We start from the raw sequence: 22,912 nt of genomic DNA, 5'->3' as shown, positions 1-22,912 counted from the left end.
GTTTTCCACATCATAGGGACCTCCTGTAGGTGCGAGCTCATGTTGAAAATATGCTGGAGGACTCCACAGAGCTGGATAGCACAGGCTTTGAGCACCCTCAGGCTCACACCAACAGGGCAGCCTTGACAGGGTGGAGTCACACTTGCTGTCTTCTAACACCATCAGTGGTGATGTTTACCACAGAGGTGGCCGGCTGAGGGATGGGGGCATGGTCACTGAGTAGAAGAGGAGGTGTGAAGGTGAAACTCACATGGGGATGAGGAGCGAGAGGGAGACTGAGGCGCGCAAACTGTGGGTGGAGAGCAGCAATAGTATTGATAGGATATGGGAGGCAGGTGAAGGGACCACAATGTCAAATCTGTTAAAAACAGGTTGAGTTCATTGGCTCTATCAATGTTGCCCTAAACCACACTACTGTCTGCTGACCTTAACTCAGTGATATTCCTCATCCCTCTCCAGGCCTCTCTGGTGTTTTCCTTCTGGAGTTTCCTCTCTAGCTTCCTCTTATAATGCTCCCCAGATAGCAAATAACGGTAATTCAACATTGAATTATGGTCAAAAAGGTTGATTATTCATTGAGGTCGACAATTGATGGTGGATCAACCATGAAAAAATGATATTGTCCATACAGGACAATATCATTTTTTGTCATTGGTCATTCTTGTTTGAATGACCAATGTAGTTCTTTTATGGTTTTGTTTTCTTGAATGACTAAGTTCATATCTGTTGCTAAAGTTTAGCTGTGTCTTGGAGTGAATTATTGAATGTCGGAGTTTTTCAATGTGATTATGTGTGAATTCCAGACTTAACCAAAGGTCTTTTATTTCGTTGCATAATGTAACAAGAATATTCATTTTTTAGAGAGAGAACATGCAAAGTCCACACAGCAGTGACACCAATGATACTGTATTCAGCAACATAACTTCATATATCTTGTAAGTACTCACCTGATATCGAGGATCATCAGGGTGAACAGCTACAGCCACATCTCCAAGCATTGTCTCAGGACGAGTCGTGGACACTGCCACTTCACCATCTGATACACACACACACACATATATGTATATATACATATATATATACTGTATATGTATATATGTGTATGTAATATTAATGTAACAATATTATAAATGTGAAGTTTGTCAAAATTTATTTGTTCTTTGAATTTATTTTATATGTTTCTTCAGTCATCTATTTGTGTTTTAAGTTCTGTTATGTTGCTCTTGACAGTGGGTGGTTACCATAGTAACCAGTAACTGACCGCTCGTCCCCTTTTTCTGTTGCTGCCTGTAACTGTGGGAGTAGAAGCTGCTGGACTGACAATAACCACCAACTTGATTTTCTCTATTCTTAGAACAAATACAATGAACCTGAATGTGTCTGTCATGAAGTCAGCCTACTGGATCTGAGACGAGCAAAGAAGGGTTACATCTGGTGCCATGACCTTGTGACTCCTGAAGATCAGCCTTGAGCTAATTAACATCCTATCAGTTGAAGTCAGTCTTCACATGAACATTCAGGTTTTACTGCGTACAGCAATTAGTGGATCAGATGATTAGAACAGCATTTGAGCGTCATTCTGCTGACATTTATTGATTGCTGTATTAGTTTATATATATATACATATAAATAAGAAGATAGATAGACATATAGACAGAGTCTATTTTCTGAAAAGGTTGTTATTACCACCAGGGAGAGAACTACAACATACAGGATGCCGTCAAGAACTGACTTTGGGCACTCCTGCTATAAATGTACTGAAAATCTGCCTCTTCAAACAACTTCTCAGTTTGTCTGGCCCAAACATACCTATTTGTGAAATTTCAAAGGAAAATGTGTTTTGTTAATCTATTATCTGGCATATTAATAAAACTTATTCCACAATCTGACCATATCTACGATATATTTAACTTCACATGGTTCCCAACCCATATCTCCATATAACATAATTTTAGGAGTATTTCTGTTCACACCTTTATTTATTACTGAACCTCATGCTCTTCCAGTCTGACTGAACTTTAATACCTTCTTCAAATGTAACATATTCATCCACAGTAAATCAAAAATATTTATATGTTTTTATAATAGACAAAGTAGTAGACCCAAAACTAAAAGTAAATATTGTCAATACATGACACTGTTTTCTGAAATGAATAACTTGAGTTTTATCACAATTTATTCTTAACCTTATATCCCTATGTATATGTATGTATAGAGATATACAGTATATGAGGTTAAGGATAAATTGTGATAAAACTATATGGATTTCATGTATGTATGCATACATATACATACACATATATCCATACACATATCTATATCGATAAATCGATCGATCGGTAGATCAGTAGATATATTGATATTTACAGATATCAATATAACACAAAGCAGATGAAATTAAAGACCATTATTAATGTTTCCACCCACCAATACTCACCAATGCCTTCAACAGTATATGCAAAGGTGAACATTGTTCCAAATTCCACCTTATTCTCATATCCAGGGACAGACATTAAGGTTGGCCCAGACACATCCTTGGTCTCCACCTAAGACAAATGAACAACTTCAAGTTACTCTTTGGATAGAAAATTACAAAAGTGTTCAATCTTAACTGAAAATGTGCACCAGATGAGCAAAATAAAATATGTTAACTTATGAATGTAAATTATAAGTTTGGGTGTTTTCCCTGCTGCTACCTAAAAAAAATTAAATTTTATAATGACAGCACAGTTTCCACAGTTCAGCATAACTTGCCATAAACATAATAATTCTGCATTCTGAATTTGTCAACCTGAAAGAAATAGTTTTCTTTTTAGTAATTTTCTATATATATATATATAATTTTCTATATATATATATATATATATATATATATATATATATATATATATATATATATATATATATATATATATATATATAATTTTTAATATATATATATAATAATTTTCTTTCAACTCATTTGTTATTGACTAAGACCGTGAAACGGTCATTTAGGCATTTCAAAAATCTTTTAAACTTTCAAAATTGGGTTTGAAGTTAATATTATGAAACATCCAGTTGAAACCATAAAACTTAGGCAAAATAAAGACAGAGCAAAACGTCTGATATAGGGAGTTTCTTACCTCTATGTCAGAGATTGCAGACTGAAGAGCACAGCTCCAGTTGACCAAACCCTCTGAGCGGTAAATAAGACCAGAATCACACAGTCTGACAAAAGCCTCAGTTACAGCTCTGCTAAAACCCTGAAATCATACAAAAATAAGACAGTGAAATATGTTGTATTTGATAGATATTGAAACAACGTACAAATAGAAATTTCTATAGTAAATGGGTTTGCTGCTTCCTACACAAGGAAGAACAAACACCTCTCAGTAAGCTGACTGAAAAAAAACCCAGAGAGCTGATCAACCCTGTTCATGACACAGCAATTGAATCAACTGAATTGAAGTCAGCAGAGCCGCAGAAAATATTTGCATTTACAGTAAAAATCAGTATTTGCTATTAGTAGGAAGGAAAAAAACTGTCTACAGGCTCTTACTATTTTTGTTTCTCCAGGTTGCCAGACAGATGCAAATTTTACACACAAACATTTTAAACAGTGGGTGATATCACAGGGTAGGAATAAAATGTCATTAAAAGCCTCACTGGATCCATAGTGAAACAGGCTCTGCTCCAGTCCAGAGAAGCACCAAGCCTCCTCAGCTGGTGATAAATCTCTTCTCCTTTCCTGGGACATAGGAGAAGAGGTCAGGGAGACTGAAGCAAACGCTGAGCACATCATTCAACCAAACTGGGTAACACTTTATTTGAAGGGGTGGCAATAAAGGTGGCATGACACTGTCATAAACAATGCACAACACCTGTCATGAACATGAAAGAGTGTTCATAAATGTTTATGACTGTTGTAATTTACTGTCATTCAGTAAATAATGACACCTTTAATGCAAAGTTGACATTGTTTAAAATGTGTTTGCTATCACAACTTGACACTAACCAAGAAATCATATGTCCTATCAGAGCTCGTGTTAACGGAATATTTTCCGTATTTGACCGGTTATTTTCTTAAACGACCGGAAAATTTAAAGCCCGTCCATCATTTGACAGATTATAATTAACATCCGACTGGTGCACATGGGGAGACATTACAGACTTTACGCAAAGATTTCATCCCAGAGGCAACTAAAATCAATTAATAAAAAAATCCTTTCTGAATATCATCTCAAGGACTCTGAACTAAATGCGTCTTTCTGACTGGGAGTTGACAGCGCGTTTTAGAGTTATGGACCGGACGCTTTGGAGAGTCTGGTTCAAACGCGCATTCAAAACCTTTGGTAGAAATGGCACGTTTAATTCCAGTCTTCAGTACATACAGATCAGAGAAAACAAAAGAGAATGCAATGTTGAGCTAATCCATTTATAGTCTAAACAGAGGAGCCGGCAGTTTAACTTGAGGAAATAAATAATGATGCAGAAGTTACAACATGGGCAGTGTGCTGCACAATCAATGCGGACGCGACTCCGCCGCTGCGAAGAATTAAACTTAACTCATCCTGTGGTTTTAACAAATGGAGCCTTCTCGGTGCACGTTACCCTCCCGCACCCAGGAGAGCGGCGTTCTGCAGGAGCTCGGCAGACGCAACATCTGTCTTTTTCAAAGAAGCGAAACGGCGCAAAAAATAATTCAGAAAAGGGCTCACAGGTTAAAAAACTTGCAGAGTTCAATTGATCGGTTTGGATCAGACAGATCCAACTGACTGATTTCTCTGCGGATGCAACCAGGAGGAATTTGTGAGGCACTGTGCGTTCAGACCCCAGTGGGTGAAGTGCTTGTAATTTGTGGAGTCGTTTAATTTCATTTATTATAAGTTATTGGGGCCACAGTCAGTGGTTTTTGTCACTACAGAGAAAAAGTTAGATGCGTTCATCTGCTTTAAGTGTGATGGGATCTGGTTGTGATGTTCAACTAGGTTAATATTAACCAAAGCGCATAAATATGCGGCTGAATAGCCGATGTTAATATGATTATAATTTGACGGGTAAAAATAGGACATGACCGATTTTTAAAAATGTTGTCGGTCAAGATGACGGATAACAAAAAAGTCTAGCGCGACCTCTGTGTCCTTCATATATTGTGACATGTATTAATGATCAAACTTTACAAATTTATGTAACTTTATGTGTTTATATTAAATTACTGTGTCATTTGTTGTTAGTCTTAACTTTCTTCATCTAATTAATCCTGCAGTATTCCAGCAAGATGTCTACAAAGCACTTATGAACTTTGCATTTGAAACATGACATTATTTAAGGCTGTCTCGCCATGTCCACCAGACAGAGGCAACAGTGCACCAACTTACATGCAGTCTGCCAAAAATATAAAGAAGTCTTTATCTTGCCCCCTACCTATAACAAGTTACAACAGCCATCCCTCCTTAGTAAAAGGAAGCAGAGGTATTAAGAGATATGAGTATGCTTTGTATTAAATTTAGATTTTCTTTTAGAAGAAAACATTGACTATATTTCTATTTCTACGTAAAGTTAGCTTTAAACAATTTAAGCTATTGCTAGCTGTCCTGGATTCTGATCTACTCCGTCGGATTTGGACCTCCTGGCTATTGACCCTCCGTCTGACCCTGAGATCTGGACCTGCCTGACCTGGATTTGGACTCCCTGCCTCTGATCCCCCATCTGTCTGACTCTGAGATGTGACAGGGTCAGACAGACAGGTCAGGAACTGCCTGACCTGGATTTGGATTCGCTGGCTCTGACCCTGGCCTGTCTGACTGTGAAAAAGCCGATCCCTCAATAAACACCAGTTCTGAATTCACTGCTCAGTCCCTGCATCCATCAATGCCTGAAACATGCCAGACGTAGAAGTTAGATCATCATACACTTTGTTATCAACAGCTAGTTGTATGACATCCCGACTTAGCGGTTAACCAGTCAGACCATCATAAAGGAACAGGAAGGCAAGTTTTAAACGGGGCTTGTTTTGCAGCTTATGTTTGGGCCAGCAATGCAAACAAAGTGAAATATCTCGGTTTATCCGAGTTCATCTGAAAAAGAATCTCAAGGTTCTCCTTTGTGTCACTGCAAACATCAGCAAAGAATTGACCACAGTTGCTGCACGGTCACGTTACGCCCGCATTAGCGAGGAACATGTGGACTATATGATGGAAAAGCTCACTATCTGGGATAAAACCGAACCGGATATTAACCAGTTATAACGCGACTTGCCATTGGAAAAGTGCCTTTAATTATAACAGTCATAAACATTGAAGACTCCACGTTCGAGACAGCTATTATGTCATGTTTATGACAGAATCATGTCAGACTTATGCACACCCCTTCAAAGTAAGCGTTACCCCAAATTGGTTTGAAGAAATATAAAAAAATAAAACTCACTCATTTTTCCATTTCCAGACTTCCTGTAAAAATTCTTCTCTAGAAAAATCTTGTCTCCGCTTCCCTTTTTCCCTCAGAAGTCTTCTCTCCACCACTGTCTAATGCACAAAAAACACTTACTGGAGTGAGAAAAACACTGCAGCATATAGTACATGTTTCAAATGTTTCAACAAACAAAGATATAGCAAGCATGGTCAAGGTTTAGAATATGATGAGTTATGTCAAGCCAAATTTCAAATGTAGTTTGATTTCAATTGCCTCTTGTTATTGTTTCCCTAGTAATTGTGTCTCACATGATAAATTTTTCTGCCTCCTAGATAGCACAAGGAGAGATATAGAGCTAACAATTTATTTCTAAGAATATTGTCCATTCCCTCTCAACAGAAATCTGGGGAAAATCATACAACCTATGACCTATTGGACAAACTGAAGTACGCCAAGAGATCTCATAACAGAGACACCATGTTCCAATTTAAAAAATAATAGCGCATAAACAAAATCAATAACATCTATAAGTTTGTCTTAGGTTGCCAAGACATTTCTAAGGCTTTATGATTCAATCAAATCACAATGGAATGCTTTATCCAAAATTGGAGAAAACATGGAACATTGGTAACCTTTCCTAGGTGTGGCCAGGATACCAAACAAAAGTATTAGTTGGTTTTGTAAATATCATCATATTTATGTTTATATTTATTATATGGATATATTTATTTATATGGATATATTTGTTGTTGGATTGTACATGTTCAGTGACAAATTCTAATTCTATTCTTAAAATCACCTGACAAACGCCATGCGACAACTGCTAAGACACAAAAAGTCTCCAGGCTGCAGACATACAGTCTTGCTTCTACTAGCACTACTGCCACTTCAATATTTGAAATTTCCTCCATTTTCTCAGCCTCAGAGTCTACTTCTGTAATAATCTGTAACTTTTACAGATTGGATGGGGTGGAGACAACAGACTGTACAAGTAGCGCAGTGTCTTAAGGAACATGAGCAAATCCTACATTTACAATCAAAAAGGACAAAAACAACTCTTAATTTTTTAAAAACACCAAAATTATCTATAAAATGATGTCAGTCTTTGTCATAAATCTCGGTGTAGGATAATTTTCGCCCAGGCTTATGCCATAGGACAAAAAAAAAGACAAAGAAGACAAAGTTGTCATACCTGAGTTGCGATTCCTGCATGGTCACATCCAGGCACCCACAGAACTCTGTGACCCTGCATCCTTCTCCTAGCAAATGGCAAAATGAAAGCTTTTCAAAAATATTTTTGACTAAATGTTAAGCATCAGATTGTTAATGAAGCCTGTTTTTGACTGTTACCATCGAACCAGAGCGTCTTGTACAGCTACAGTTAGAGCATGGCCCAGATGAAGAGTACCGGTCACGTTTGGCGGAGGAATACATAAAGAAAACGTCTGATCCACACGATGAGACAATCTCTCCTGACCAATTTACATACATCATAGATAGAAATCAATAACAAAGATTAATGAATGTATTAACAGGCAGAAATCCAAAACTCCAATATCACTAAAATACAAAGTTAGTCCAGACTAAGTTGTATTTGGATCATTTGTTGTTGTGAGATAAGACTGAACAGCCTAAATTTATGACTGGAATGTGCTTCTAGCAGTGTCTCTGTGGATACAATAAAGTCTTACTGAACTGATTTGAATTACACACGTACACAAAATTGTTGGTACTTCCTGGTTAATGAAAGAAAAACCCAATGGTCTGACAAAGGTAATAATGAATAACAATTTTATGAAAATGAACAAATGAAAGTCAGACATTGCTTTTCAAACATGCTGCAACAAAATTACGTTACAAAATAAACTCATGAAACAGGGTTGGACAAAAATGATGGCATCCCTGAAAATAATGTGACCAAAAGGATATTTTAAATCAATTTAACAGGAATTAGCGGGTTTTTCTTTCATTTACCAAGGGGTACCAACAATTTTGTCCTTGTGTATATTAAAAAAAAAAACCTAAGGTTGCACCTAAACTGTCACAATATAATTTAGACAGACTGTAGTGTAAGGAAACTATAAGAATTTCAAGTTTAATCATGCTTGCCTGTAACCATTGGGCTTGCAAAGTGTTGGATAAAATTGTTTTTGTCATAAGCAAGGAGTGAGTGTGAAAATTTGTTCATGCCAAATATAAAACAGGCATCCTTGTGAGTGTTATGATGTAGGACTTATTTTTTTCCTAACAGAAGAATATTGTGTTGTCATCCCATATAGACTCAATATTTGGAAGGAAAATCAAATTTGCTGAAAAGAAAAAAAGGTAACTTATCAGAATGTGTTTATGTTTATGAGGTATCTGGATTGTTCTTGGTAGGATTGAGCTTTTATTTTTCAAAGTAACCTCAGCAAATATATGACATGGACTTGTGTTTCTACTTACTCTTCCCTAAAACTCTTCTTTTTTTGTTCAAGTCTGTATGATCATGGTCACATAACATCAATGTGTACTGGTGGGACTATTAAGGAAATTATGTTTTCTGATGTTACTTCACAATATGAAAAATGAAATTACATATCCATTTTCTAAATACCCAGTCACAGTTAATAATATTTCTGATAATTACTTTGTTGTACAATGGAATTTTAACTTCTAACTGAAAATTGTTTGAAGATACTATGAGCATAGATCAAAAATTGGGGAAATCTTGAACTCTACTCGGGTTTGCTTTGTTATATAATTATTTTATATACTATTAGCCATTTGTTGGGCATGTTAATAGCAAATTTGAACATTTACAAAGATACAGTTGAAACTAGAAGTTACACTATATAAAAAGACATACATTTTTTTCAAAGTGAATTAACGTATCTGTTTAAGTCAATTAAGATTACCATTTTTTATCTGTTTGTTAAATGCCAGAATAATGTGATGTGAGATAATTTTTTTAAGGCAATTTTTATTACTTTCTTTAAAGTCAAACGTTTATATGCACTTCATTAGTATTTGGATATCCTTCCACAAGCTTCTCACAATAGTTGGCAGGAATTTTGGTCCATTCCAACTGTAGGTCACCTTGCTGGCACATGTCTTTTCAGATAAAAAAATATCTCTCTTATTATCTGCCATTGTGCAAGTAGAAAAAAATTTTTGGTAATCCAACTTAACTTAAAACAAGAAAAGTTTATGTTAATTTCACATCACAGTGTGAAAAAAATGCAGACTTGTCTTTCTATATTGTGTATGTAAACATCTGGTTTCAATTTTGGAGGGTACAATAAAACAACGTACAAGTTAAATATTAGATTGTGCCACCTGGGAATTATAAGTAAACTTAGAATTTTGGGCTGCTTATCTTTTGGGTCATCTCGACAGGGCCACAAATAATCAAAAATTATATACAACTGCAAACCAACTGATTGCATACAAGTAGTTTACGCAACAGGTTGCCTCACCACACATTTGTCCAACAATTTTTCCTTTACTTGTGCACATGAAAAATTGTACAGAAATTATGTTTCTCGTCCAAAAGTCACCACTTTACTTAACTGAATCAATACTTTTTTCAAAAAAATATTTTAAGATTTCTCACATGTTGGTAAGGATTGAAAAATCCCTCTTTCTCCCACCACTGATACCAGCAGGACTCCACATAATCTGGACTGTATGAAGATGGGAAAGGCAAGCTGGTATCTGAAAACAAGTGCATAAATTGCCAAATAACTACATACAGAACAAATTACTACATAAACTAATACAATGTGTGCATAAAGTCACCTTTCTTTGTCCCAGGAGGTGTTTGAGCCGTGTAAGCTATTTTCTGTTTTTCACTCCAGTTTAATGTTTGATCTCCAACTTTCTGAAAGTAAAAACATGTATTCAGCAGCCACTATTCCTTCTGAAATAGTGATCATATTTAGGTAGCAATCATGTATCCATCAATTCATGCATGAGAAGTTTAAACAGGGGCCAAAGAGGGGCTAGTTCCCTTGTCGAACTGTCCCTTGCCTCTACACAGAAGACAATATAAAGTCAGTTTGTTACATTAGATAGATAAATAAGATCGATAGATTCAGACAGACAGACAAAGTGAAAGCACCCAGTGAGAGAAAGCACTGATATCTTGCTCTAAATTATCTAATCACTGTCAAGTGAAAATACTTTTATAAAGTAGTTTATTTTTTCTGGTCTGTATGTATGTCAGTTTTTTGAGTATGTCAGTTTTGCAATAACACAATGCTACAAAGGAATGAAACCACCAATGACATTCGAGAAGCAACTGTAGTTTGAAAAGGGGTATAAGGCAATTTCTTGACAATTTGAAGTCCATTGTTTTACACCTAGAAAGAAAATAATTAAGACTGTGGCCATTATTGTGTGTTTGCTTATTTATACTGTATATATTTGACCTTTTGCACGGGAGCTGCAATGGAAATTTCGTTGAATTCTGTTCAATGACAATAAATGCTATCTATCTATCTATCTATCTATCTATCTATCTATCTATCTATCTATCCTTCACACGAGTGTGCCAGTCTGATACTGCTAGGTAGTGGCACTTTTCTCCTAATCTATGTTTTTTAATTTATGTGTGGCACACACCTGGTTCTCATTGCCATTCATTACACCTGCCTTAAGTGAATAATTTGACCTTCAGTGAAGTTTTTCAGTTGCAGCATTGTTTTAAGCTTGCCAAGTTAAAATAAAGTTGGGTCATCTTGACTCCTGCATCCTCCCTACCTGGTACCTTCTGCATTTTGGATCCTGCTCTCAATAACCATTACATGACTAAGATTTTAGATTCAGAATACTTTAATAACCCCAATGGACAAATCATCTGTGAACTAAGGTCCATACATACACCTCTAACAGGCATCTCTTAACTAGAGAGTAGCTGTCTCTGTCTGTACAGCTACCTCATATTAGTGCCACTAAGGGTGCTTCCATAAACTGTTAAATCATTGGGATGCAACTTGTCTATTAGCATAGACTAAATTTAATCTGTTGTGCATTTTATGCACTTAAAGTTAGTTTTCTGACTATTTAAAAATTTGATAGACTAGATAATATTAGTATTTCATCCCAAGAAATGACACTTTATAAAGTCTTTGCTTTTTAGTAGTTCAATCTGTGTGCTTAGTCTGCTCGGCTTACATTATGTTGAGCTGACAGAATAGTCTTTTCCCGTTCTTGCCTGCGTCTGCGTTTTTGGACTTGTGGCCGCGGCTGAGCAGAAGGGACAGGGCGAGAAGGTTCTGGAGGCTTGCTGGACCACAGTTTGGTGGCTGTCTTCGCTACCAGCCTCGCCTTTGGACAATGACCTTTAGTCCACATCCTCAGCTACGAAACACCCTAGAGATGAAAAATATAAAGGCATAACCTGATCAATTCTAACGTAAGTTTCATTGTTTAGAGGTTCGAATTTTTAGTTAATATACACGGAATTAAGGTCACAAATTTAACTTCGTGAATACATGTATTTTCAAAGTACACTACCTTTAACTTAGCTGACTTAGTATTGTAATACCCCTTCAACGTCCTTAAAAAAGGTCTGAAATAGTAGAGCTAAACATAAATCAATATCGTAAGGCTTCTTCTTCATACTTTTAATTGCAAATGTAATAAATACCCTCAAACTGTCAGTTCACACCATTGGATTGAGATTGACGGGCTGCTTTAACCTGACGGACTGAAAGGAAGTCCGTCAGTTAATATCTTCCGCAACATCCGCCGCAAACCGGAACCATACACAGGAAGTTGAATTTCATTATTATTATTATTATTATTATTATTATTATTATTATTATTATTATTATTATTATTATTATTTATTTCACAAAATGTGGCAGGGGGAGCATACATTAAAACATAGGAAGAAGAAAATGACAGTCACATTATTCTTGCACAAAGAAAATAATAGTACAAACTGTGACATATGTGCCAGAGAGTCTCATGTCATAGTAAATTAAAACAATAAATCGTCCAAAATTCCAAGTTGGGTGCAAGCCCATATTATTGTTTTTGCTTTTTGATTAGTTGAAGGTCGAATTGTAATTATATTAAGTTCAATAATAATAAAAAAATAAATAAAATGTTCTTTTCTCTTGAAAAATTTGCATTTCTGCAAGTGAAATTTGGCTGTAGTGATTAATAATTTTATAAAGAAACCCTGCAGATTTATTTGTCAATTTTCTTGAAACCCAAACAGGATATTTTCCCAATGTAACTGGAAGCCTGCTGATATTTTTGAGTCAACATAGCTACAAAAATGTTGCCAAAATACTTGAGGACACTACCAGAACAAATGAGTGATATACTCTGGGCAAAGGTCACAAACGTACAGCAATGCTAGAGTTGAACTTTTTAGGTAGACCTTAACTGGGTAGATTCCTAGTTTAAAAGACATTTTACCTTGTGGGTGAGAAGAAAGCGATTTGGGAGCGACCAGGTACATTTCCATGACATATTAATATAAGAGTGATTCCATTATGGTACAACAGCAGAAATAGAGGTCACGTCCTTTTGAAAAATGGATCTAATTGATTTATTATTATTACAAGGAAGAGAGTTAGAACATATTTTACCAACAGGAGAATGTATGGTAATAAGAATATGGGAATAAAATTAACTCTTGAAAATAAAATGAAGGAATATCAGTTATTCCAAAAAATAACTCATGGCTCCAAATAGACCTTTCTAATTTAGGACCAATTTACCCATCAAAAATGGAAAATTTGTCTAGAATAATATATTCAGCTTGTAGCATTGCTGTCTCAAATAGATTAAATAAAACTATCAATCAAATGAACATAAACTTTATTTGGAGAAACAGAGCACACTACCTAGGAAAAAGTCACATGGTCAAAGAAAGTAGAGATGGTGGTCTGAAAGTAATTGACTTTGAGTGCCTTATCAGAACTCTTAAGATTCAAAAATTCTCCCGAACCCAATGGGATAAGGGCATAAGGAAATGGATGGATTCAAAAATTCTCAATTGTTTTGGTATTGTGTTCCCAATTATATATTTAACAAATAAATATATAGTTTTGTTAAATGACTTCATAAACTGCTACTTCTAGCCGATTTCAGTATATATAGATTGCCCATTTAGCTATCATGAATGATAGTTGTTATAAGCAAGTGACACTTGTTTATGTGTCACTTGTTTATAGTGACACATAAACAAGTGTCATACTAGAAAATGAAAATGTATATAAATACTCGCCAAACTCCACTGTCATATGGAATAACAGATTACTACTTCACTATAAGTCATTATTTTACAAAGAATGGATGGAAAAGAACATTTGGTCTTTTCCATCCATAAGCATACACTTAATGGATCATAATGGCTGCATGTTAAAGTATGAACAATTCTGTGCAAAATATAAATTGTTTTCCCCCAAAAGTTGAATTTACCAGATTGTTTAACAATTTATTATTCAGATTAAAAATATAATATCCTATAACCCCACAATTACCAAATCTATCTATTAATGGAATATCATTCACTGATCAAAAATTCAATAACTACACAATTAGAAGCTGTCTAAACAAAATTTTATTCCCTGGGAAAACAAAATAAAAATAACATTCTTATTATAATAACTGCGATGGAATGGCGACCTGTCCAGGGCGACTCCGCCTCTCACCCCGTGACAGCTGGAGATAGGCACCAGCACCCTTCTTAGAATAGAATAGAATAGAATAGAATAGAATAGAATAGAATAGAATAGAAGTACTTTATTCATCCCAGCAGGGAAATTACTTCGCAGTTACAGCATAGAGACAAGACACAATAACAACTACCACTGAGTAGTAGTTGTAGATAAAATAAAAAATGAAAAGTAAAATATAAAATGCTATAAATTATAAAAATATAAAATGCTGTTAATATAAAAAGCAAAAGATGCAGATATGTATATGTAAGTATATGTACAGCAAGTGTGCCACATTGCAGTTGTGCAAAATTGGACTGATTAGTGCAGAACAATGATTTAGCTTTTATTGTACAGTGAGATGTGGCAGGAAGGATTTCCTGTATCTGTCCCTACCCTTCTTCTTGACCCAATAAATGGGATAAAGGTGTAACAAAAGGTGTTGATGGATGGATGGATGGATGGATGAAACATTTATTGCAAATTTGAAACAAAAAATCAATTGAAAGGTTAAGAACTCTATATCTGAAACTCCCCATACAACTAAAGGCTAAAGAAACACACTTTAAATTTTTTAATGCAATTTCCCCCTCTAAAGAGCTACTAAGAAGTTGCTTTAATATTAATGAAAATAAATGCTTATTATGTGAAAGTGACATTGAAACAATAGACCATGTCTTCTATGAATGCAATTAAACCAAAATATTTTTGGAATTGCTTAGAAAGGTGGATCAAACCGAAAATTGTACTTCCTGCATCTATTTCTAGAGATGTGGTAACTTTTGGAGTGCTATTAAAAAACAAAACAATACAACTCTGTTGTAATCTGACATTTAGTCTGGCAAAATTCTTTATTCATAAATAGTGCTAAGATCCCCCCAGTTTAAACATGTTTTAAATCTGAATTCCAATTATATTTGAAATCTCTGAAATGAGTTGAAACATATGAATGCCTGACTGAAATATTAATGGAATTGCCCACCAATGCATGTTAATCCATCCATCAATGTTCTTACACCCTTATTCCATTGACATCGGGAGGGGGCTGGTGCCTATCTCCAACTGTCGACTGGCGAGAGGTGGGGAGATGTGGTCCACACTCCTTACCGGTTGGTGGCGGTAATGCTCACCTAATGTTTTTTTGCCAACCGCCAATAAATTTCAAGAAGAAGAAGAATCTACATCCGGTTCAAGTCAGGTTCTTCTTTTTTTGCAACTTGTGTAGTCTCAAACGTATATCTGTAGAAATCCATAGTCTTCGGGTTCATATTAATCGTTTAATTGGCATTTTGTGAGTTTACCAAGTAGGGTCATTCCCAACTTGCCCCTTACCTACAACTTCCACCTCAGAGAGGCCGGATTCCAGTTGGTTTGGATCTTAAAATAAGCTAACGGCAGCGTTAGCAGAGCAGCTAAAAGGATGGCGGAGGTTCCCGGAACATCCAGTGAGACGATAACGGAGACAGTTCAGACAAATACACCGCCGCCTCCACAGCAGGTAAATGCTTAAAAACGCATTGGGTAATTGATTTGTAATGTACCTAACCACCCATTACTGCTAACAAGGCCCGTCTTCATGTTAGAAGGTGACAAAAGAAGCCATTAACTCGCCGCTCTTTAGTAATTTACGAAGCCTGATGCTACCGTTATTATTTAGTCCTAATTACTAAACGCTAGATACGTGTTAAAACCAGTGACCATGAATTAAGGTCGGTATGCAACATAGTGAGGGCTGCACAGTGGCGCAGTTGGTAGCACTGTTGCCTTGCAGCAAGAAGGTCCTGGGTTCGATTCCCGGCCGGGGTCTTTCTGCATGGAGTTTGCATGTTCTCCCTGTGCATGCGTGGGTTCTCTCCGGGTACTCCGGCTTTCTCCCACAGTCCAAAAACATGACTGTCAGGTCAATTGGTTTCTCTAAATTCTCCCTAGGTGTGAGTGTGTGTGTGCATGGTTGTTTGTCCTGTATGTCTCTGTGTTGCCCTGCGACAGACTGGCGACCTGTCCAGGGTGTACCCCGCCTCTCGCCCGGAACGTAGCTGGAGATGGGCACCAGCAACCCTCCCGACCCCATTAGGGACAAGGGTGAACAGAAAATGGATGGATGGATGGATGGATGCAACATAGTGGGCATGAGCAGCTTTACAGGTTGCTCATGCGGTTCTGTGGGTGTGTTCGGACGGATTTCATGACTACCCTGGTCATAATATAAAATTCTGGTACTGATACAATTTTGTCTAATGGTATCTGTACCCAGCTAGCGATACCTCAGTCCACACGCCTTTCAGCCGAACCGCCAGTAAGAGAAGGCCTATAAGCACTGTTGTTGCTAACGAAAGATGACTTTTTACTATTGGTCAGTTAATAAAAATATGGTCTCTCTCATTGTTACTCTTTATTAATATATTTTCAATGTCACTGTGTGATAGTCTGTTCACAACATATTAAGATCACAGTTAAATTGCAGCACAGATTGATCTAGTTAGAAAGAAGTGTTATATTACCAAGTGATTAACGTTTTAAAGTATCTTTTACTAATCTATTTTAAATTGCATTGACACTTATGTAATTTTAAAAAAACTAGCGACTATTCCTTACCAAAGTAATATTTTGTTTAAAATATTGTTTCTAGTTTGAATTTGTTGCCTGATTTTAAAAATTAGTACTGGAGTAACTGGACATTAATATGGAAGTTTATTTCTTTTTTACAGGAAGGACGAAGCTTGACAATCAAGCTGAGGAAGAGGAAGACTGAGAAGAAGGTGGAGTGGTCCAGTGACACAGTTGACAATGAGCACCTGGGAAGACGATCTTCTAAGTGTGAGTTTAAATAGCTTATGGGAAACAGCAAAGTGTTATTTGGCAGAAATGAAGGATTTGATGGTCTAGTATAGTCTAATGGTCTAATATAGATTAACATATTTCCATGTACAGACTTAATATTTTATTTGATTTATTTTTGTCACATCTAGGAAATATTTAAATTACATATATCAAACTAATGTATATATATGTATATATATATATATATATATATAAATTTATACATTTTACATCACTTATGGTTAAATTTGTATTTGCTTATACATAACACTTTGGATGGAGTAGATAGACAACAAATAAGCAATTTCCCACTGGGGATCAATAAAGTATATTCTGATTCTCATATAGAAGAATGAAACGAAGGAGAGCAGTGTTAATTTTGACAGCAAATGTTTTAGTTTTAGTCTTTTGACTAAAATGTAAGTTAAAAATATAAAAAATATGGTACTCAGTTTTTTCCCAAGGGCTTTGGCTCACCTGTTTTAACCTCATTTTTTGGACTTCTTGGTTGCAGAGGATTATGAAATTCTTGCTTTGTAATTAACAAATGCACCGACTGTTTTTTTTGTGCCATTTCTGGACAGAAAATTTCTAATTTTAGCAATATTCTGGGTGGATTTGTTGATGCATTTGAAAAGTGTGTTACAGTTATCTAGGTAAAATAAAGTCATAAATAACCATCTAGAGTTTCTGTTTTGAAGCCAGCTTTTCCATCCATCCATTTTCTAACACCCTTGTCCCTAGTGGGGTCAGGAGGTGCTGCTGCTGTTTTTGAATAAATATTTAAACGTTTTGTGAATGGCTCCTATATAAATGTACTCAACATGTAAATAGATGTGATGAGAGACACCAGAAACATGTAGTTCAAATGTGATGGTTATGAACAGTGGAGCTACATTCCAAGTGACGTCATTAATGTGGACGATAAAATCACCTACAATTAAACTGTTTTTTTTATTTAGTAAATTATAATTAAACCAATTACAAACTAAGAAAGAAAAGGCCTAGCTGGACCAGGGCATCAACAACTTAGACTGCATTATGATACATTTTGCAAATCTATTTTTGTGACATTCAAAAGTAAATTAGTCATAGTCCACCAGGACGCAGATGTATTTATGCTTAAAGGCCAGAACAGGATCTCCACCACAACCTGGCAGGAATAATATTGCAAAAACAGGAATTTGAAGAACACATTCCATTAAAATGACAATAATTTCCATCTTTTTACCATTTCTCAGCAAGAAATAAAAAATCCCAAATCCCCATGATTTAAAAAGTGTATTTATAGTTAAGGACTTAAAATGAGAACTGGAGCATTTACTGGCTGCACTAGTATGTCATTTCAGTGATTAGTCAGAGGAAGATGTTGGCATTTGATTCTCTGAACACATACAGATTGTGGGCGATGCCAGCATGAAGGTTGTAGAAGCTGCTGGCCTTCTGACTGATGTGTTTAATGTGTGATGAGAGAGGTGTGGAGAACCAGGATATCATCTGAACATGTGTAGCCATAGAAAAACCACTAATCAGTGAGACTAACTGGAGAAAAAGGCTTCAATTTGCAAGGAAGCATAAAGATTGAAAGAAAGTCATGTGGTCTGAGTTCAGATTGACCTTCTTTTAGAATCTTTGGTACATCAGGGTAAGAAGAGAGGCAGATGAAGTGATGACCCATCATCCCTAGTGTCTACTGTAGCAGCCTGTGAAGGCAGCACGCTCTGGGGTCACTGCACTTGGTCAGGTTCAGCTTCAGCAACATTATGAGGTCGTCTGACTACCTGGAGATCAGGAATGCCCTGGTTGTTCCGTCAGTGGTTTTTCTTTTGCCTGATGTCATGACCATGTTCCAGGAAGGCAGTGGTTCAGGGAGCAGGAACATCAGACTTCACACCTTAACCCAGTGAGAATCTCTGGGATGTGCTGAAGAAGGTTTTGTATTGTGGTCAGACTCTTCCATCACCAATATAAGACCATGGTGAAAGATGAATGCAACACTAGATGGAAATAAATCTTGTGATGTTGCAAAAGCTTATCAGAACAATACCACAGTGAATGTTGTCCCAAGAAATTAATGATCAACCTTGGGGGGGCTTTTTGGAGAAGGTGAGGGGTATTTATGTTGTAGTGATGCTAAATTTGTCACTTATTGAATGTTTATATGAGCACATCTTGGCTGTAAAATGTGGAATGGTTGTTTTTTATATCCATCCTGATCCAGCTGCATGTTGTGTTCCAGGTTGCTGTATTTATGAAAAGCCCAGACAGTTTGGAGAATCATCCTCTGAAAGTGAGGGAGATGATGACGACGAAGGGTGTGGAAGTGCCAACTGCATCCTGGGCCACGGCAGGAAAGGACATGGACAGAGGCCTGATGAAGGAACCAGAGCACCTCCAAGTGCTGGAGGGACACACAACCATTAACGTGCAACACAAAGTGTGTTTGGGAGGGTTCCATATTACAAACTGCTCTGTAGTTTTAGTTTAGTTTCCTCAGAGAGTTACAGACAAACTTGAAGTCAGAAAGTTCCAGCTGCTGGAGCACAGCTTCAACTTCTTACTGCTGTTCTGCTCAAAAGCAGAGAGCATCCTGAGTGGGGCGTTACTATTAAATCATCTTTCCCTCAGCAGCTCAGGGGTTTGAAATGAGCTACTCATAAAATAAGCAGCTCATTTTATGAGTAGCTCAGAGTAAATAAATGTTCCATAATGGATTGTTTGTGTTTCTGTATGATTTCACTCTCGAAGACAAGATTCCTGAGACTTGCTCAGTTTAAACCAATGTCGGCAGGAACAAAAGGCACATCAAAAACTGCGGCTGCTGCATTTTCATTGCATGAATATACTGGTAGAATGTTTTTTTTCTTTTCATTCCTTTTCTTGTTAGATTCTCAATCCACTGCTTTTAAACATACATTAGCCTCAAATGTTGTCATGTGGATGGATATAAATTGAGATAATGAGAAGAAAACTTGTTATTCTGGCAAACTTTTATGTAAAGCAGTTGTTCTGACTGTAATATGTTAGAAAACAGAGAACGTTCAATTGCTGTTCAGCACATTAGTGCATTCAGTAATTTACTTTTTACTGATTAAACTGTTATAAAACTGCAGTTGAGTGCAAAAATGTTGTTTTTTCAGAGATTTAGAAACAACTTTTAACACTAATGGAAAGTTATTATAATAAGATCCATGCAGATCGAAAAAGTCACTTTGTCATTTCAGCAAAATATTGAGCTACGCTGCATATCTCCAGCAGCTCATCGGACTTTCTGACTGTAAGGTGTCTGAAACAAACCATGAAGAGATAGATGGGCTGCAGGTTGCATTGTACACTACTGATGGCATTATAATTCTATTTATTTGCTGGTCTCAGTTTATGCTGTTTTTTCTTGGGTTAACACATGCAATCCATTATATTTTGATGTGGATTTGCTTTACTATCTTTCCGCAAGTACGGGAAATTTAACAGACTGGACATACACAAATCTATAGTATTGTGAGCAGTATTTACCGTTTCTCTGATTGAAACCAATGATAGCTTCTGTTGTCTCCACCTATCATAAAAGCATATTAAACATAATTAAAAGTCAGTTTTTAATAATTTATTTTTGGTTTTATTTTAGAAAGCACTTTATATTTACCTACACATACAGTTATTTCATATCTTTAGTTCATTTAAGTTCATAAGATGACAATGAGCAAAGTTGGTTTGTTTTTCTTCCCCTGGTCAAACCCGTCTGTAGAGCTCTCACAACATGTAAATCTTAAGTATTCTTTGTTCCACAAGGCATGATGTAGTTTGACAATATTTACTTGATTCATTTCTTATTAAAATCAGATTTTCTTGGACATTTGTCATAGCAGCAAGACCTGAGGGGAAAATACCTTCTGACTCAAATAAAGGTCGCTTTTTATTCCCATTCAACCACTGCACTGAAAAAACACACACTTTCCATTGGCATCAAGCAACTCACTGCAAGCTTAAATTTTGAACTGCAACTGAAGAACTTTCAGAAAATCAAAATTATGTTGGTAAGTTGGACTTAATCAGACCGGAACACTGGCCTTCCCATACCTGATGACAATCTATTTTTTAGTTTTGCAATAATAAATAAAATTGTTTTTGGGAGAGAAAAATGATTGAAAATATCTTTTTTCTTTTTGATTGTAAGCATATATTCCTGTGATTGTAAACTGATAAAAGCTACCGTTAATTCCGTTTTACCTACTGCCATATAACCTCTGCTCACAGAGCTACCAAATGCACACATCAGTTTTTATGTTTGTGTTTTATTTTTTATGTAAATCAGTTTTTATTGAACATGGCATAAGCTTTGTATTTATGAAATTCTGAATTGTGATATGCATTGATCCAGAAATATCCAGGGAGTTTCTGAGCAGTTTTCATTTTTTCCAGCCCTTGTGCTTAATGTATGTCTTGATTTCAATTCTCAACTAGTGGTCGTTATATTTCTAATAAAGTTCAAAAAGAATTTAATTTGAGCTCCAGTGCTCATGTTAGTTTCAGTTGGGTGCAGGACGATTAGTTGAATACTTCTGTTTTTTTAGTCCAACTGTTTCTTAGGGACATGCAGTTTGGGCTTTGAGTTGTCATTTTGGCTCAATTTCATCAGATGCAGATGAACGGATCACTGAGACGAGCAGCTGATTGCTTTTGCTTACATTCTAATAACCATTATTTCTATGTTTTAGTTTGTTGATAATAGTTCACTAAACATAGTGTATATGGCTCATCTCTTTCGAATATGAAAAATGTTTTAAACTAGCATGAAGAAGGGAGGTCTGACCTAATACATTTAAACAATGAAAAATTCTAACTGTAAGGTCTGTCAGTAGGTAATCATCAATAAATTCATGTTGAATTTGGATTAAATCTTAGGAGAACTCATTGTGTCCACCAGTTTTACAGGATTTTAATGGAGCAGCGATTGTGAGAGGGAGTTTGGATGTTTACAAATAATATAAAGAATGGGTGACCAGGAAGTATCTGTCGTGTTTGTTTCACTTCTAAAATGACAAACTTGCAGGCTGCCATCAGAGTATTTCTCTACCACCAGCAAGCAGTAGAGAAATACTCTGCACTTGTGTTTTTAGTGCTGGGCTTTACAGGTTTTCTGAATTTTATTACTGTGACTTGAACAAGCAAAGATCCTTCACTGAACTAGTGGAACTCTTTCACAGATGTCTGCATTTAGAACAGAAGGAAAGGTCTGACTGCTTCTTTGTTTCTCTGCTGTGACTACTGTCATGACTCACCATTTTCGTCCTTGCACAGTTTGATATGTGAGGCTATATCAGCTCATTTATATCACTTTGTGTACCATCTCTACAAACTGACTTCAGTGCATACATCGTTCTTGTACTGGTGACTCACCTTCCTGTATATATTGTTAGTATAAAGGAGGAGATATAATGTGAAATCAAGTTTTGAACTGTGATTAAAGTTACAACCTATGTATCAACGTGTTCCCTCTGGTATCATGACATAAGTAAAACATTTTCAACTTATCCTAAAATGGTGTGAAACATGATGAACCATAATAAAATTGTTTCAGTCCTCTGACTTTTAGTATCAATGTTACAAAGCTTCTGCATAAGATAAAAATACAGCAGATAAAACTCTTTATAGAGGTACTTACTTATTAAAACTAAAATCATCTCATAATCAACAAGGCTTAAGTGTTTACATTTTTTGGTTCCAAAAGAACTTGTCTAGTTCATTCCTGAGCTGAAATAGTTCCACAGCATATACAGAAGTATTCACCTTTTCACTTACATTCAGCATAATTTCTGTTGTCCGGTTTACCTAAATACAACATCATCGTACCATGAAAAGGAATGGTGAAGATCTTCTCACCTACACCTACATTCTATAAACCACCAGTTTTATGGAGGGATGCTCCAGTAGGCTTGCATTCTAACAACACGTTCATGCTATAAATTAAGTCAACTACCTAATGTGTACCATTTTGAGGTGTTCCTGTTGTCAGTATTACAACATACAGTGAGTACGAA

At 36.1% G+C, this 22,912-nt stretch overlaps 2 protein-coding genes across 5 annotated transcripts in view; one reads left to right on the top strand and one right to left on the bottom strand.

The window, feature by feature from the left end:
* vars2 (valyl-tRNA synthetase 2, mitochondrial) overlaps positions 1-12,139 on the bottom strand; it is a 32,021-nt gene extending 19,882 nt beyond the window's left edge. Inside the window, exons 1-12 of one of the 4 annotated variants that reach the window (XM_028036676.1) lie at positions 12,026-12,094; positions 11,893-11,947; positions 11,551-11,748; positions 10,174-10,255; positions 9,989-10,089; positions 7,744-7,865; positions 7,586-7,652; positions 6,409-6,506; positions 3,649-3,730; positions 3,126-3,245; positions 2,438-2,546; positions 948-1,036 (exon numbers count right to left, since the gene is read on the bottom strand). In XM_028036676.1, the coding sequence (XP_027892477.1) occupies positions 948-1,036; positions 2,438-2,546; positions 3,126-3,245; positions 3,649-3,730; positions 6,409-6,506; positions 7,586-7,652; positions 7,744-7,865; positions 9,989-10,089; positions 10,174-10,255; positions 11,551-11,730 (1,050 nt within the window). In that variant the 5' untranslated portion in view covers positions 11,731-11,748; positions 11,893-11,947; positions 12,026-12,094. Of the gene's footprint in view, positions 1-947; positions 1,037-2,437; positions 2,547-3,125; positions 3,246-3,648; positions 3,731-6,408; positions 6,507-7,585; positions 7,653-7,743; positions 7,866-9,988; positions 10,090-10,173; positions 10,256-11,550; positions 11,749-11,892; positions 11,962-12,025 lie in introns of those variants that run through there. The other 3 variants (XM_028036675.1, XM_028036674.1, XM_028036677.1) reach the window with 3 other exon arrangements.
* Positions 12,140-15,217: 3,078 nt separating this feature from the next.
* Positions 15,218-22,460, top strand: ppp1r11 (protein phosphatase 1, regulatory (inhibitor) subunit 11). The gene is made up of 3 exons (XM_028035688.1): positions 15,218-15,552; positions 16,763-16,871; positions 19,114-22,460. The coding sequence occupies exons 1-3, from the start codon at positions 15,475-15,477 to the stop codon at positions 19,296-19,298; spliced, it is 372 nt and encodes a 123-aa protein (XP_027891489.1). The 5' UTR covers positions 15,218-15,474; the 3' UTR covers positions 19,299-22,460.
* The last annotated feature ends 452 nt before the right edge of the window (positions 22,461-22,912 follow it).

This window comes from Xiphophorus couchianus, chromosome 13 (genome assembly GCF_001444195.1).
Source record: "Xiphophorus couchianus chromosome 13, X_couchianus-1.0, whole genome shotgun sequence".
Taxonomy (NCBI): Eukaryota; Metazoa; Chordata; class Actinopteri; order Cyprinodontiformes; family Poeciliidae; genus Xiphophorus; species Xiphophorus couchianus.
This window is presented reverse-complemented; position numbering and strand designations above follow the sequence as displayed.

Coding starts and splice junctions, on each gene's coding strand:
- ppp1r11 (XM_028035688.1), top strand. CDS start 15,475: ATGGCGGAGGTTCCCGGAACATCCAGTGAGACGATAACGGAGACAGTT. Junction 15,553..16,762: donor CACCGCCGCCTCCACAGCAG/GTAAATGCTTAA, acceptor TCTTTTTTACAG/GAAGGACGAAGCTTGACAAT. Junction 16,872..19,113: donor GGGAAGACGATCTTCTAAGT/GTGAGTTTAAAT, acceptor GTTGTGTTCCAG/GTTGCTGTATTTATGAAAAG.